The 14142-nt window shown below is 40.7% G+C and overlaps 1 protein-coding gene across 1 annotated transcript; it reads right to left on the bottom strand.

The window, feature by feature from the left end:
• Nucleotides 1-1145: 1145 nt before the first annotated feature.
• Nucleotides 1146-13383, bottom strand: si:dkey-28a3.2. Its single transcript, XM_044341228.1, has 7 exons — nt 13220-13383; nt 8268-11816; nt 6154-6849; nt 5866-5915; nt 5716-5777; nt 5311-5628; nt 1146-3783 (listed from the first exon to the last, which is right to left on the bottom strand). Exons 2-7 carry the CDS (start codon nt 11592-11594, stop codon nt 3767-3769), a joined length of 4470 nt encoding a protein of 1489 aa, XP_044197163.1. The 5' UTR covers nt 11595-11816; nt 13220-13383; the 3' UTR covers nt 1146-3766.
• Between the last annotated feature and the right edge of the window lie 759 nt (nt 13384-14142).

The following is a 14142-nucleotide window of genomic DNA, read 5'->3' as shown; positions in this document are numbered from 1 at the left end:
TTGTGGTCCTTGTAAAAGTACAGAGTTAAAAAGCAGAAGACATCGTAGCACCGACAAAGAAATACAATAAGCTATCATCTGTAAAAATCACTCAATGTCCAACAGAAAAAAGTATAAATTAAACATTTCTTACACCTCATATGTAAGATTAACCTGTAGTGTTTACTTATCATTCCTACATGAAAGAGAACTTCATCTCCTGCCATTGAGAATTGACCAAAAAATAAAACAGGTCCTGTTATTCACTCTCCTGGAGTCTTTAATGCCAGGCTGTGTACACAGATTACTGTCTTACTGTGTACCAAACATCCTGGATCCTGGAACAGAGGCTTTGGCAGAAAAAAAATCAAACCATCTAGGACAGTAGTGGCTGAGGTTAGTTTGTTTATCCTAGGTTTTAAATTAAATAAATAGAATAAAGTCAGTCACGGAAATGTCCTTAATACTGATAAACCTGTCCAAAGAGTCCAGGAAAAGCTCTGGTATATTATACACATAACATACAGTGAGTTTGACTTGTGGCAGGGCTGTACTTTGAGTTCCATTTGGGTCACAGATTAAGATTGTACCTTTAATTTAAGCTTTTAAATATTCAATTTTAAGTATGTTTTAAATCTAATCAAAGCTTTATGTTAAACCCTGTCGACCAATAATATACAACTATATATTTCATGTCCACTCTGATTAATCAGGGTAAGCTGCAAATATCGATTTTGCTAATTACAAATAAAAAACAAACAAACAAAAGTCTTAGTTCTCAGTGTGGTTTCATGATCAATATGGATACCTGTACAGCCTCTCTCACTCAGTGACAGACACTCACCACAGCTGGATTAACCAACCAGGCAAAGTGGGCAACAGCCCAGGACCCCAAGGGCTCCAGGTGCATCATGAATCATTTAGGCGTTCATAATTATTTTTAATTATGAACAATTTGTGGGCCCTGTCCTCTAGAAAGATCATGTTTTAAAAGACTTTGAGTTTAGTATATTGTGATCACATGCATATTCCTACAGAAGGTCGTCTTTAATTAAATAAAATCAATAAATAAATGATTAAAAATATAACATTTGCTCTGAGGTAGAAATCAGACAAATAATGTGATAAAAAATAAAGTGTTAAAAAAGATTTCAAAGAACAAGCCCAAAGGTAGAAAAGGTTTATTACTGAAAAGGCATTTAAACATTCCCTTTGAACTGGTAAACAAATCAGATTACATTCTCAGAGTCACATCCAGCTATTTCCACTGTGTTGTGACTGTGCAGGCAGTTTTCCAAGCATGACTGACCTCCACAGCATTGTGCTCAAACTGAAGAATATTTCAGCATTTTACTCCTGATGAAAATCATACAAAAAAAACAAAAAAACATTGGAATGCATTCCAGAGGTCATCTCTGATATACAACTGTTCATTCATTTACTACTCATGCAGGAAATCCTTTCAATCCTCAATACTCACAGATGAGATACTTCTCTAACATGGAGCTATCTAGTGATATGAATAATGCATCATCAATAATTATTATATAAGAGGGGATTCAATAAATAATAAATAAAGTTGCTCAAAAATGTGAAACAGCACAGTCAAAGAAAAAAAATTGGCATCTCAAAACCACTTTAGTATTTTGTGTATTTACAGTGCAGAAGATGAACTGCAGGAGATCTTTACAGAGTTGAGAAAGTTAGTGTAAAAAAAGCTGTCTTGATAGAAAAAGTTGTCATAGAGGAATATATGTAAGGTTCAGGCTTTGAAGAACAGCATGGTGCAATGCCACATACAAAAAGATGTTTCACTTGCCCATGCAACAATCTACTAACTAAAAAGGGTCTAGAACAGTCTGAGACCTGAATGCAAGCCTGCAAGTAGCAGGAAAACTTTATACAAAACCAACAGCAACTGTCAGCTCTTACAAATGACTACAGTCTTTCATTGTTGTGCTGCTTGTGTATGTGTGTAGACCAGTGTGCGGGGGTCCCAGTGCTGTGGGCAGTTCCCCCCAAAACAGAACAGGCATACATCAGCCACTAGATCCAAGTAGCTATACAAGAACAAGGGTGGTTGCATTATTTTACTGTTTATTTGTTTGTTCTGTTTAAGGACTTTTTCTTGGAGATAAATTAAGGACTTTTATTTTGTATATATTGTGAATTAGTTCACATTCACTTTTCACATTTTTTACTGGACATTTAAATATGCAGAGTCGGAGCAAATTGCATTCAAATGCCGTAAATGCTTTGACTGCAATATATTTTCAATGTGTTATCATAAAAACTATCAAAAGATTTTGATACTTAATAAATAAAAATAAACATTACTATTGTTGTGGTTGAGACCCCCCCTAAAACTTCATTTTGAGATTTTCAGGGTGTCCCAGCTGTTAAGACCCCCTGTATTTTGCACACTGGTGTAGACACAGTTCCTTCTCTTATGGCTGGCTGATATTGAGGTTTTTCTTCTAAATGTATCATAAATATCAGATTTTAACCTGCCAGTGCTGCTTAGCTGAGCATGATTCTGACCACAGCTACAGATATATATTATGTTGCCTTTTCATTACTTTTTACCCAAATTATTTATTTGTTGAATAGTTTGGCAGTGTTTAATGTATATTAAGTTCTTCATTTGAAAGCACTCATGTATCCCACAGTTTGCTTATCTCTGAATAGGTAAGGTTTATTACTGGCTGCAGCGTGCGCTACACCTGCTAATAACTGTTTATTGGTCATAAAGCGAGACTATGGAACTTTTGAAAGAGGAAATAACACAATCCTCTTACAAATAAAAACTAGAATTCAAGGCAATAAATCACACTCACTATTCAATTCAATACTCTCAGAGGTTTTGCTGCTACACTCTTACTTGGTCTGGTATGACCGGTAGCTTACTGGGGCTAATGTTAGCTAATGTTAGCAAAACTTAGGTAGATATTGCTGTGTAACTGACATTGTGGAGTCAGTTTGCTGACTTTATGGCTCTTTTCTACTTATGCTACATTATGCTACGTTACGTTAGCCCCATGTGTGACCTCAAGGCTCTGCACATAACTGTGGATAACAGGCCAAAAGTAATAAGGCTAGGTTTTAGCATGACACCAATAAACATTTCCATGGTTTTACCTCAACAAATATAATTACACATAATTTAAGATGATGGTGATGTATTTAAAGCACTTGACTTAAGAGGAGCTTTGAAAAGTTACATAGTCTGGCTTTAAAGGAAGGATTTTTTTTTGTTCTATGATGGCCTGAATGCCATTTTAGAATTCATATCAAATTGGAATATGTGTATACTGGCAACATTGAATGTATACAGTGGTTGAGGCTTAAAATAGCCAAATTTTAAAGAACAATTGAACATTTTGGGAAATACAGCAAAAGTATTGAGAACTTTTAAAAACAGTTTCATCTGTCTCCAGTATAAAGATAGGCCCATGCATTTAGCCTAGCTTAGCACTGTATTTATCAGACTGTTGGACTGTTTCTTTAAATATTTAAATATTGTCACAAAATCTCAGTTGTGGCAGCTTCAATATAAAAATGTCCATACTGGCTTCCAAAAACCCAAATTACAACCCTGGTAGGAAATGAGGTAAAGCTGTTTTTGGGGTGAATGTTCCTTGTGCAGCATTCACTTTCAAAGTGACTTTCTATGAACATAAACAAATGATTTAGAAAGAACAATACAATAAATAAGACAAATTAAGTGTGGGCCTTTTCTCCTGGTCTGTGATCTTTACTTGTCTCCTGCAGTCCTCATCTCTGCTGTTCAGTTCCTGTGTGCTTCTGCAAAACAAGTCAGACAAGTTTGGCGAATGAAAATAATGTCAAAGTCTTGGGTGGAGCAAACAACATATTGATGATTCTGATCGGTAACTAGTTTTTCTTAAGGCTGGAGGATTGCTTCCCAACATGGGAAGAATTACGACAAAACATTCTTCTGCTACACATAATTACATAATTTTTAACCATTTTATGCCTCTAAAAGTAGACATTGACATTACATTCCTTCAATTTAAACCCCCCTAGTAGTGCTGGCAAAAGATGAACAAAAAAATCTTTTATGTCGATTCTTTTTTGGGTTTGCTACATACCAAGTCTGCATTGATACAAACTGCCTCTAGGAAATAGCCACAACCTTAAAACATTGCACAACAATATAACACAATATTACCTTCTGCAACAAGCTAGTCTTTGTCAGCATGTTAACTAACATTAACATGAATGACAATAATATTAGCATTAAGTTCAATAATAGTAGCATTAAGTCTTAACCCTTCTCTGGTTTTTATCATCATAAGGTGACCTGTCTGAGAGCGAGTGGACAGTTACCATAAACAAGAAACAACATGTCTCCTGGTGAGGAAGTGTGTTAACTTCTTATTTTGTTAAAAAAACAAACATTGAAATGTTCATCTATGACATGTTAAAATGTAACATTAATTGAACAGTAGCATAGATAAAGAAAAGTTGTAAAGTCAGTGAACTGACTCTAATATCAGTTATGCTGTGAAACATTAGCTAACATTAGCCACCATTAGCTACTGGTGTAACCAGACCAAATAAGGCTGAGTGTATTGAATTAATCAAGGGTGTTTTATTGCTTATAAATTCAGGCTGTTATGTCTTCTATCAAAAGTTACAGTCTTACTTTAAAGCCAGTTTAACAGTCGTTTACAGGTTTAGCACCTTCTGGAGCCAGAGAGACCCACCCATCTCACCTATTCAGTAATAAGCAAACCGTGGGATATATTACTGTTTTCAAGTGGAGAATTAATATGCTAGAAATATTGTTTTAACAATGTAACAGAACAATAAAATGCAGGAAATGCATTTGTCAAGAGGTTTTGCTGGTATACAGTACCAGTCAAACTGTATGATTTAAAATACTTTATATAATGAATTTAGAATAAAACCCCCAGCATCAGCCAGTTAATTAACATTGATGTACCAATGTTAGCTACCATTAGCTAACATTAGCCACCATAAGCAACTGTCTTACCAGACGCAGTAAAGCTATGGCAGCAAAAGCCCTGAGTATATTGAACTGATCAAGTGTGTGTTTTATAACTTGTGTATGAATTACAATTACTTGTGCTATTTCTTCTTTCAAAAGTTACATAGTCTCATTTTCATACTCAGTAAAAACATCATGCTAATCTGGGTAAACTAGTTGATGGGGTATTTTCCCTTGGAAATCATCCTTATCATCCTCCCTAGTCCAGTAAAAATATTGTTCCTGATATTTAGCACCTATGTCAGTCTTTATTTCACTTCTTGAACATTCATGTCTACGAACAATACCCTCTGTACCTGCCAGGGCCCCGCCATGCTGCTGGAGCTGGCTGGTGAAGAAGCGTTCCCGCTGGGACACCTGCTCATCCCAGGCCTCCAGTATTCTCTGTCGCTCCCCGGGCTCCAGGGTCAAGGTGTCCGGGTGGGCCTCGTCGATGTGGGCCCTCACTCCCTCCAGGCTGTGGGAGTACTGCAGCTCCCCACACACCATGCACACAAGCAGCTGGTTGAGCGGATCATAGTCCATGAGGTAGCGGTTCCTCCACACGGCCTCCGAGACAGAACCTTCCTCACCGTTATTGTTCTCGTAGTCAGTGAACAGAAGCACTGACTCATCTGAAGAGACAGTGAAAAGAAAGTTTTGTGGTGATTTCGCCGTTTCAATGTGCATTCTCTTAGGTTTAGAGTGAGATAATACTTCACCTTCTACTGGTGTTATGTAATCTGGATATGAAAAGGATGCCGCCTCAGTGTCTACTGAATTGCTGCAAAAGAGAGAACAGTTATAGTCATTATTATTGTACATCGAACCGGCAACAACAACGCGGAACAGGAGCAAAACAAGTTTCCTACCTCAATAGATGTTCTGACTCCTCAGAGGAGTTCACCCACTGACCAGAATCCTACAGGGATTAGACAGAGAGAAGAAAATCTGGCTTTGAGAAAAATTAAAGAAAAAGAAAAAAGAAAATGTCTAATTGATTTGGGTGTGTGAACCCTTTATTGTAAAAGTAGCAGCCAGAATGTGTTCAAAAAATGGATGTCATATAATTTGTTATGCTTATTGTCAAGTTCATATGTGCATTTTCAGGATGCATGTAACCTGACAAGTGTTTTTTAATACACCCAAGCAGCTCTTACCTGTGTCTGTAGGTCCTGGGCAGGCAGGATGGGCCTCCAGTTGTTGGAGGCTCTCCTTGGGGTGATTCCTCTATCCCGAATGGCCTTCCTGGCTCTCTGCTCCTTCTTTTTTATCCTCCAGTACTCCCGCTTCCTCCTCAGAAAGTCCTCCTCAGACTCCCCTGGGATAAGTTTTGGAGGAACCATTGTGCTTAATGGTGCCAGCTTGGTGAGAGGTTGTACTAAATGTTTGGGGCTCTGAGAGATTTTGATTGGACTGAGGGAGGAATTTGGAATTTGACCAGGGGGTTCGAAGGGTTGTAGGTTGATGCTGGACAGAGGGTTGTCTGGGGGCATCAGGGTAGGGAGGGAGGGGGCTGGGTCTACATCTGTGCTTCTAGACATCCATTTTCGTGAAGCTAGTATGGCTTGTGGCTTATTCTCGGGAGCTCCTACACAGTCAGACACGATCTGTGATGGCCCAAAATTCATGTCGTTCTTCTCACTGTTGGGTGAACAGGAGACACTGGTGACGGGCAGTTTCACCTGGAGTGTGTCAGGTGACTGCTCAGCATTACAAGTTGTAGGGCTAACCACCAGGACAGTAGGGATGCTGGTCACTGCAGTAAGGGAAGCAATGGACGGCTTGGGCTGAAGGACTGGTTTTGCTGCAGGATTTACACCCTTAACAGTGTTGATAATAACCAGACCTGGTGCCTGCAAGACAACAATATAACATGAACAAAAGCTTTATCTCAATTATTAAAATTAAATCAAATTACAGTTAAAATTACAATTAAATGCATCAATTAGTGAATTATCTTTCTGTAAAACATCCTAGCTTTAAGAAGATTCATCACCCTTTATTTTTGCTGTTCAAGTTGCAAATGTCAGAGGTTTGCAGTGTAATGATTAAGGTTTTAGCCAGAGTCGACACTGGCCATGCGTGCAAGGTCTGGCCTGTAGACAGTGTAAAATGGCAAAACTTTGCCCCTGAATAACTTTTGTGGGTCATCAACTTTTGTTAAAATAAACTATGGATTCAGGACATTCAGGGTTCACCATCCACCAAGGGCTAAAAGCTAGTAAAGTTGGTCTTTAGTGGTCTATTTTACAGGTAACCAAGCATCCTGACTGCTGAAGTTTTGAGGCAAGAACATCTAAATGCCTCAGCACTAAGTACCTCCAGTTGAGCACCAGAAACTGGATTGTTTATGGATAGTTTCTGATGCTCTCGATGTATAGAACCTCTAAAAAGATATATGCAAGAACTTTTGAAAGCTCCAGCCCCCCCAAACATGTTCTTCTGGAGTGCACCAGAAACTAACTGGTACAGGCTTGAAACTATCTGGTGCACACCAAAAAACCAGATCACTTCTGGGGCAAACCAGAAACATGAAAAATATTTTTGTTCATATCCTTTTGCGGGCTTCCACAGGTTTCTTTAAAGTAATGGATTTCATCAGAGAAAGGGTTCTTTTCATCATTTTTTTGAAAAGCTGAAACATGGTCCTGGAATTTCCCTGGCTAGAAATATCTGAGCACCTTGTCATTATTAACAAATGTTCAACAATGACATATTCCATGACCCTAGACCTTGGCACACTGTGAAAGCCTTATTGGAACTCACAGATTGTTTTTATAGCTGCCTTCAAATGGAATTTGTGAGGTTGTAATTTCATCGCTCAAGTGGTTTAAGTGTTGAGAACACAGACTGCCTTGTTTCTTTCTTAAAAAGTGTCAATGATTTTGTGTTTTCTGCACTTTAGTGTCATGCTGGGAATCTGAAAGCAAAAGGCAATCTAAGTTATTAATTTAAAAAATGTAGCTCACTTCACTGGGCTCTGACATTCTTAAAAACAGATGTCATGTCTCATGAATGCAGAGCTTTCAGAAAACTTACAAGATTGAGAAAACCACATCAATGTGAATTGACTTTTTTACTAAACACAATAAACACAAACACACTCTGAAGAGCCATTTATCTTGATAACAATAAGTTTATCATAGTACTAATAAAAGTACTGATAGTATAAATAATAGTACTTTGGCTACTTGCTACACTGAAAGAGAACTTAAACTTCATTTATGGCTAATGAGTAGGAATTAAATATTACTGCCATCTGTCACTTCACCTGGATGTTTCTCTGGGAAAGCCGATTGCTGCATTCTCCTGGTCTCTCTTTCTGCCTGGCCTTTAACCGAGCCCTTTGCTGCCTCTTCATCAGCTTCCAATACTCCCTCTTCTTCTGTAGGCTGGTCAGGCCACTCTGCTCCATCACCATGCTGTGATACCTTTGTGCTGATGCTGAGCTGCTGTCTTGGCCTTGCTCTTGTGCCTGACACTGTTGCTCACAGTGTTGTTGCTGTGGATGCATTTGGTCCATGGGTATGTGATGCAGTTTTGGAGGCTCTGGGGAGCAGCATTTCTGATGGTCTGCTTTTTTGGTACGAAGCCTCTGGGTTCTGCGTGGTGAAGATGGACCATCAGAGGCTTCCATTGTGGGGTTTATGATGAAGTTCGAAGGGGTTTGGGATGAATGCTCACAGGTGGGATGCATGACTACCTCATCAGAGGTAGAAAGAGATGGAAGTGTCTGGGATGAGTCCTTCAGATGAGGGCTTAGGGAACCTGCTTCTGCCAAGGTATCAGTATCTGCCTGCCAACTTTTTATCTGCAACGTCAGGTCAGCAGCAACAGGAGCCACCTCATCACTTTCAAAAAAGAGCTGGGGTAAATTTGGCTTCATCTCTTGTTCTGAGGCCTCTTCCATTGTCTCCACTTTAATGTCAGTCTGCTCACTATTACAATCCGTCACTGTGCTAAGTGATTCCTCCAGGAGTTTCTTCATAGATGCCACAGCTAGCAGAGTGGTAGCTTGGCTGTCTGCACTCAGAGCTGGGTCAGGCTCTGGCTGAGGCGCTGGAGGTGGAGGTGGTGGTGGTGGTAGTGGGGACGCTGGGGGTTTGATATCTGGACAGATGGCTTGTTCTGGTTGAGAATTTAGGTCAACTGCTGGCATAGACTCACTCTCTTGTTTTATCTCATTTGCATTTGGCGTAACAGGCACTCTGATGTCGGAGAGAGGTTGTGCATTTACTGTTTGCTTAGCAGGACTTCTGCTCAGTGGTACAGTGGTTACTGCTACTTGTCTCTGGGCCTTCCTCCTTTGTAAGGCTGCATTGGCCCTTGCTTGTAAGACACCCTGCTTCAGTCGGGCAGCACGAGCTGCTCGCTGCTCACGCTTCTTCACCCTCCAGTACTCCCGCTTCTTTGCCATCCTTTCTTCCTCCGTCATCTCTGGATCAAAAGTAAGCGCTGATAGTGATGGTACACTGCTTGAGACAGCCATTTTCATGACACAGCCACCAAGGTTCAACCCTGCTGATGGTCCTCCAGAAACAGCATTTTGAGGGGCTTGAGGATGAGTGAGTGTGAGCTGACTGACAGTTTGGACTGCTTGTGGGTGTGACTTTGGAACAGTTGCAGTTGTGCTTTTGAGTTGAGGCCTTGGTCTGATTGAAAGTAGTCTTGGAGTCTTGCTGACCGACTGTCCAGCAAGTGGAAAACAGACTTTCACCTGAGCGGGGCGGAGTGGAGGGGGAGGCTGCTTTACACGAATGGGTGCAATACCTCTCTGTTTAATGTCAGGCTGATGTTGAGGTTGTGTGATGGGGGTATTATTAGAAACAACATGAAGCTCTTCTTCACTTTTGTGTGCTGCTGTGTTGTGATCCACCGAAATCTGGGGAATGTTAATGGTCACTGTCCCGTCCTCTTTGATGAACCCTCCAATGGTCTCAGAGGCGTGGGTAAGGGTGCTTCCTGCTGACTGGGTCAGCGCTCTGGCCCTCCTCATCTCCTCTAGGATCTTCTGGTAACGTTTCACTCTTCGCATCAGAGAGTCTTTCTCCTTCAACCGCGCCTTCACCTCCATTGACAGCTTAGCTCGCTGTTCACGCTTTTTAATCCGCCAGTACTCTCGCCGTTTGGCTATTATCTGCTCAGGTGTGTCATTGGGGTCAATTTTGGGGATATTTCTGGTACAGAAGAGTGACGCAAGCGACAGGGATCTTCCTCTTATGTTTCTTTGATTCATGAAATTCCTCTGGGCTTCAATGAACCTCTGTCTAGGTGTTTTACATCTGGCAATCCCTCGGGTAACATTGGAAAGATGTACATAACTTGGAAGCTTTCTCAATGATTCTCCTGGCTTTTTCTCAGGACTAACATCTGATATGAATGCTGTTTGTGTTGGTTTATACCCATGCGGATTTTGTACTCTTATCTGATCGGCTTGCTGGTTACCTGTAGGTACATTTGCTATCCCTCTTTGCAGTTTATAATTCTCTCTCTTGGCAGATGTAAATGAAGTCTTGACCTGAGTTGGCCACTGCTTCTGGCCTGCTCCTCTCAAAAACGACTGAGATGGTAGATGTGGAAGACCAGCGCCATCCAAGAGGCCAGTTTTTTGTGCTGTTTGCCTCTCTAATGTCACTTCTGCGCTCTGTGTCCTCTCTCTGGCTTTAGCTAGCTGTGCTGCTGTCTTTGCTCTCTGCTCTCGCTTTTTGATCCTCCAGTGCTCTCTGCGCCTGGCTGCCCTATCCTCCTCAGACTCCAGTGAAGGTTGTGAGTTGCCAACACCTTTAGCCCTCTGTGTAGTGACCAAGGCACTCTTTATTCCAATGTGAGGTGTTGTGTTTGCTGCTTTGTCTTCTGTTTTAATAGACATGGAGCCACATGGAGAAGACACAAGAATCGTACCTGTGGTCACATTGGTGTGTAGGTGTTTGGGCTGAATGCGCAATGCAACGTGTGTCTTATGTTGCGTTTTGGGGACTGATGCACCCTGCATAGATACGCATGGCTGAGGTGTTGCTTTAGTGGAGCTGCCATTGGTAATTCTGGTCACTCTGACTGGAGGCACTGAGGAACTGGTATTCATCTGGGTTCCACTGGGTGTGAGTGAGGAAACAGTTCTGCCCACAGCACCCCTTCCTTTTAGGCATTTCACTGTGGCTGTGTCGTCCCCAACAGCTTTGGCTGACATAGAACATGACGCTGACAACTGAGGCAAGACTTTGGGTTTCATCGTCTGGAGCCACTTCTCTTTTTGGCTCTCAGTGGCTTCAACTGAGCTGTCCCCCACTGTATTTCCACTTTGTGATGTAAGACAGACATTGGCTGTTTTGTATGAGTCATCATTACTCTGCAAAGGAGAAGAAGAAGCAGCAAATGAACCGGATAAACTGGAATTCACCACTGCAGTGGCATTTAGATGTGGGAGTTTTTCTGGACTGTCTTGAGTTGGTTGTCCTCTACGCTCTGACAGTCGGGCCCTCTGCTCTCGTTTCTTGGTTCTCCAGTATTCTCTCTTTTGGGCGAGGGTGGCATCATCATACTCTGAGGCAGGCCGGTAGCGATGGGACGTTGAACCACCTTTACCTTTAATAGTTGGCATGCTATTGCCAGCTTAGACAGCCCATCAGTTCTCATCCAACAGTACTGGCCAGCTCTTCCCTCGTCACGCTGATTCAGTTCATCTCTTCAGTCCAGAATGCTTTCTGCACAATGAAGTGCCACTAACTTACATGGTGTACTGCTGTATGATGCTGCAGTGGGTGTTCTTGCTCTCCTGAGCAACTGCCAAATCTCTCAGACATCACATCAGTATGCAGGTGTCCTGAGGAGCAGAAAATAAACCTTAGTTGCATCTTACATTGTTATAAACATGATCCAACATATAAGCAATCTGGGGCAAGAACACTAGGATGTAACAAAGTAATTCAATATCAGTATCAGGACCTTCAGATAAAAATGACTATATTTTCTAAGGTTAAGGGGGAGAAATATAATGTATGCTCTGTTCAATGTAATAAATTACTAAACAAACCACCATCAACCAATGAAGGGAACACTGATCCTGAATTATCTGCTGATATGATTTCCTAAACAAAAGTATTTCAAATGGAGTTATGAACATTTCTATCAAAAAATGTTAAATTGACATGTAGACACATTTGACAGGTGGTAAATTCACATGATAAATGATTTAAACTGATTTCAAACATTTCACATGTGAAAGGTAAGGCATCACATTTAAAAACATATTATTTCACATGTAATATTGCATGTGAATAACAGTTTGCAGGTATGATAAAACCACATTTATCACACGTGAAATTGCTTTTCATAGTGTGAAAAGCACACTATATGTGAAATGTCTGGAAACACTGGTTTCCAGAGATTTCACATGTAATGCAATTACATAAATTACTGTTTCACATTTGATCACATGGGAATCACATTTAAGGTGAGAACAAATTCAGATTGCAGAGGGCTTTCATACGTAAAACGTTTCACACGCAATGAACTGAAATACAGGCGTGGTATTAGGTTATTTGACACATGTAGGCCTACTTTTAAAAATACTAATAAATATCATATTTGGGCCCACTATAGAAAGTGTTTCAATTCCCAGTGACGACTGCCTTTGTGGGTAAATGATAAAGACAATGCATAGGGACTAAACGCCCACCTCATCTATCACTGCACTTGTACACAGTGTGCGATTTCCACGTGAGACAGAGCACATGATAGTTAGCTTAATTTTTAAACGTGACATTTAAAATGATTAACATGAAATATTTCTATTCCACCGCATGTTTTTTGACACAAACACATCGTCAACGTGAACATGTGAAAGCTACAGGAAGCAGGAAGGAAGCAGTGACACTGTCCCTTTAAAGCTGTCCCTTTCTATCACAAATTATATCTGTCGAGAGCCATTTTTATTCTTTATTCTGTGTCTGTTTGATTATAAACACAGCGAAGCAACCCAACTGAAGCACCACTAACATTACATGCAGAGACTAACTAATACAAATGCTACATTAGGGCGTAAATGGTGTGTTAAGCGCTGTCTTTCGCAGCGGCACAATGGACAAATCTTCCTCCTCTTGTCCACACGGACTGGCGCCTGTCTGACTCTGCTGCCTGTCTAAAAGAAGCGAAAAAACCCGCACATTACTGTCGTAAAGCAGGACGCTTGGAAACATGTGGAAGAAAAACATGCATATCCGTTACCTTTTAGTTACACCTAACTTTCCGGGACAGTTTTTGTGAACGTTTTTGGACAGATATTTTGCCAGGACACCGCAGCTACTTTCCGCCAGCCAGCCGTGCTCTGAGGCTGCCTTGACAACGCTGAAAAGTACCAGGATGTGGGACCTGGATGCTCGCTCGCTCTGTGTGTGTGTGTGTGTGTGTGTGTGTGTGTGTGTGTGTGTGTGTGTGTGTGTGTGTGTGTGTGTGCGTGTGTGGAGTATGGCGTGGACACATAGAGACAGTATAGTACAACGCCCCCATACTTTCTAACCCATTACTAAGTATACATTCAATATTATTTCACGTAATTGTGGCTGTGAGTTGTGTTTAACAACATCAGCCTGTCTGACTGGCTGCTAATTAGGCCTAACCTCATTTGTTATTTCACTGTTTAGTGAAGCCTGAATGTGGAGCAGGAGAAAAATTCAATAAATGCTCCAAAGAAAATTCAGTGACAATGCACAGAGATTACGTAGGCTAAAGCTTGCAATAAAACATAGTCTTTTCCAACATGGAACAGCTGGACAAAGGTCCATTGATTTATTGGCTTTTTCTACAGATGACCTCAATTGATGTTGGGGTTTGTGCTGAAACATCAGGGGTAGAGCTACAGTCCAATGTATAGTTTAAATAATACGCAATATGCAATAACATGAGATGTGTATCATATAAGAGGCCAGTTTGAAGGAAAAATGGGATTAAAAATAGACACATTTGCAAATATAAATCTTTAAGTCAATGGGGGGGGGGGGGCATTTTTGTTTCAATATTTAATGAATTACTACAAAGAACATCAAACAAGAGAATGTATGATTGGAGCTGAATCAATTAGTCCATCTACACAAGGGCCGTCTGGACAAAAGTATAATTATAAATTGGTCGATTTTATATTCATCTTTGAA

The sequence above is a fragment of the Thunnus albacares genome, chromosome 22 (assembly GCF_914725855.1).
Source record: "Thunnus albacares chromosome 22, fThuAlb1.1, whole genome shotgun sequence".
In the NCBI taxonomy this organism is placed as follows: domain Eukaryota; kingdom Metazoa; phylum Chordata; class Actinopteri; order Scombriformes; family Scombridae; genus Thunnus; species Thunnus albacares.
This window is presented reverse-complemented; position numbering and strand designations above follow the sequence as displayed.

Excerpts from the sequence above, each read along its gene's own strand:
- si:dkey-28a3.2 (XM_044341228.1), bottom strand. The coding sequence starts at position 11,594 with ATGCCAACTATTAAAGGTAAAGGTGGTTCAACGTCCCATCGCTACCGG. Across the intron at positions 5,916-6,153 it reads CCCAGGACCTACAGACACAG|GATTCTGGTCAGTGGGTGAA; the intron begins GTAAGAGCTGCT and ends TAATCCCTGTAG. Across the intron at positions 5,778-5,865 it reads GAGTCAGAACATCTATTGAG|CAATTCAGTAGACACTGAGG; the intron begins GTAGGAAACTTG and ends TCTCTTTTGCAG.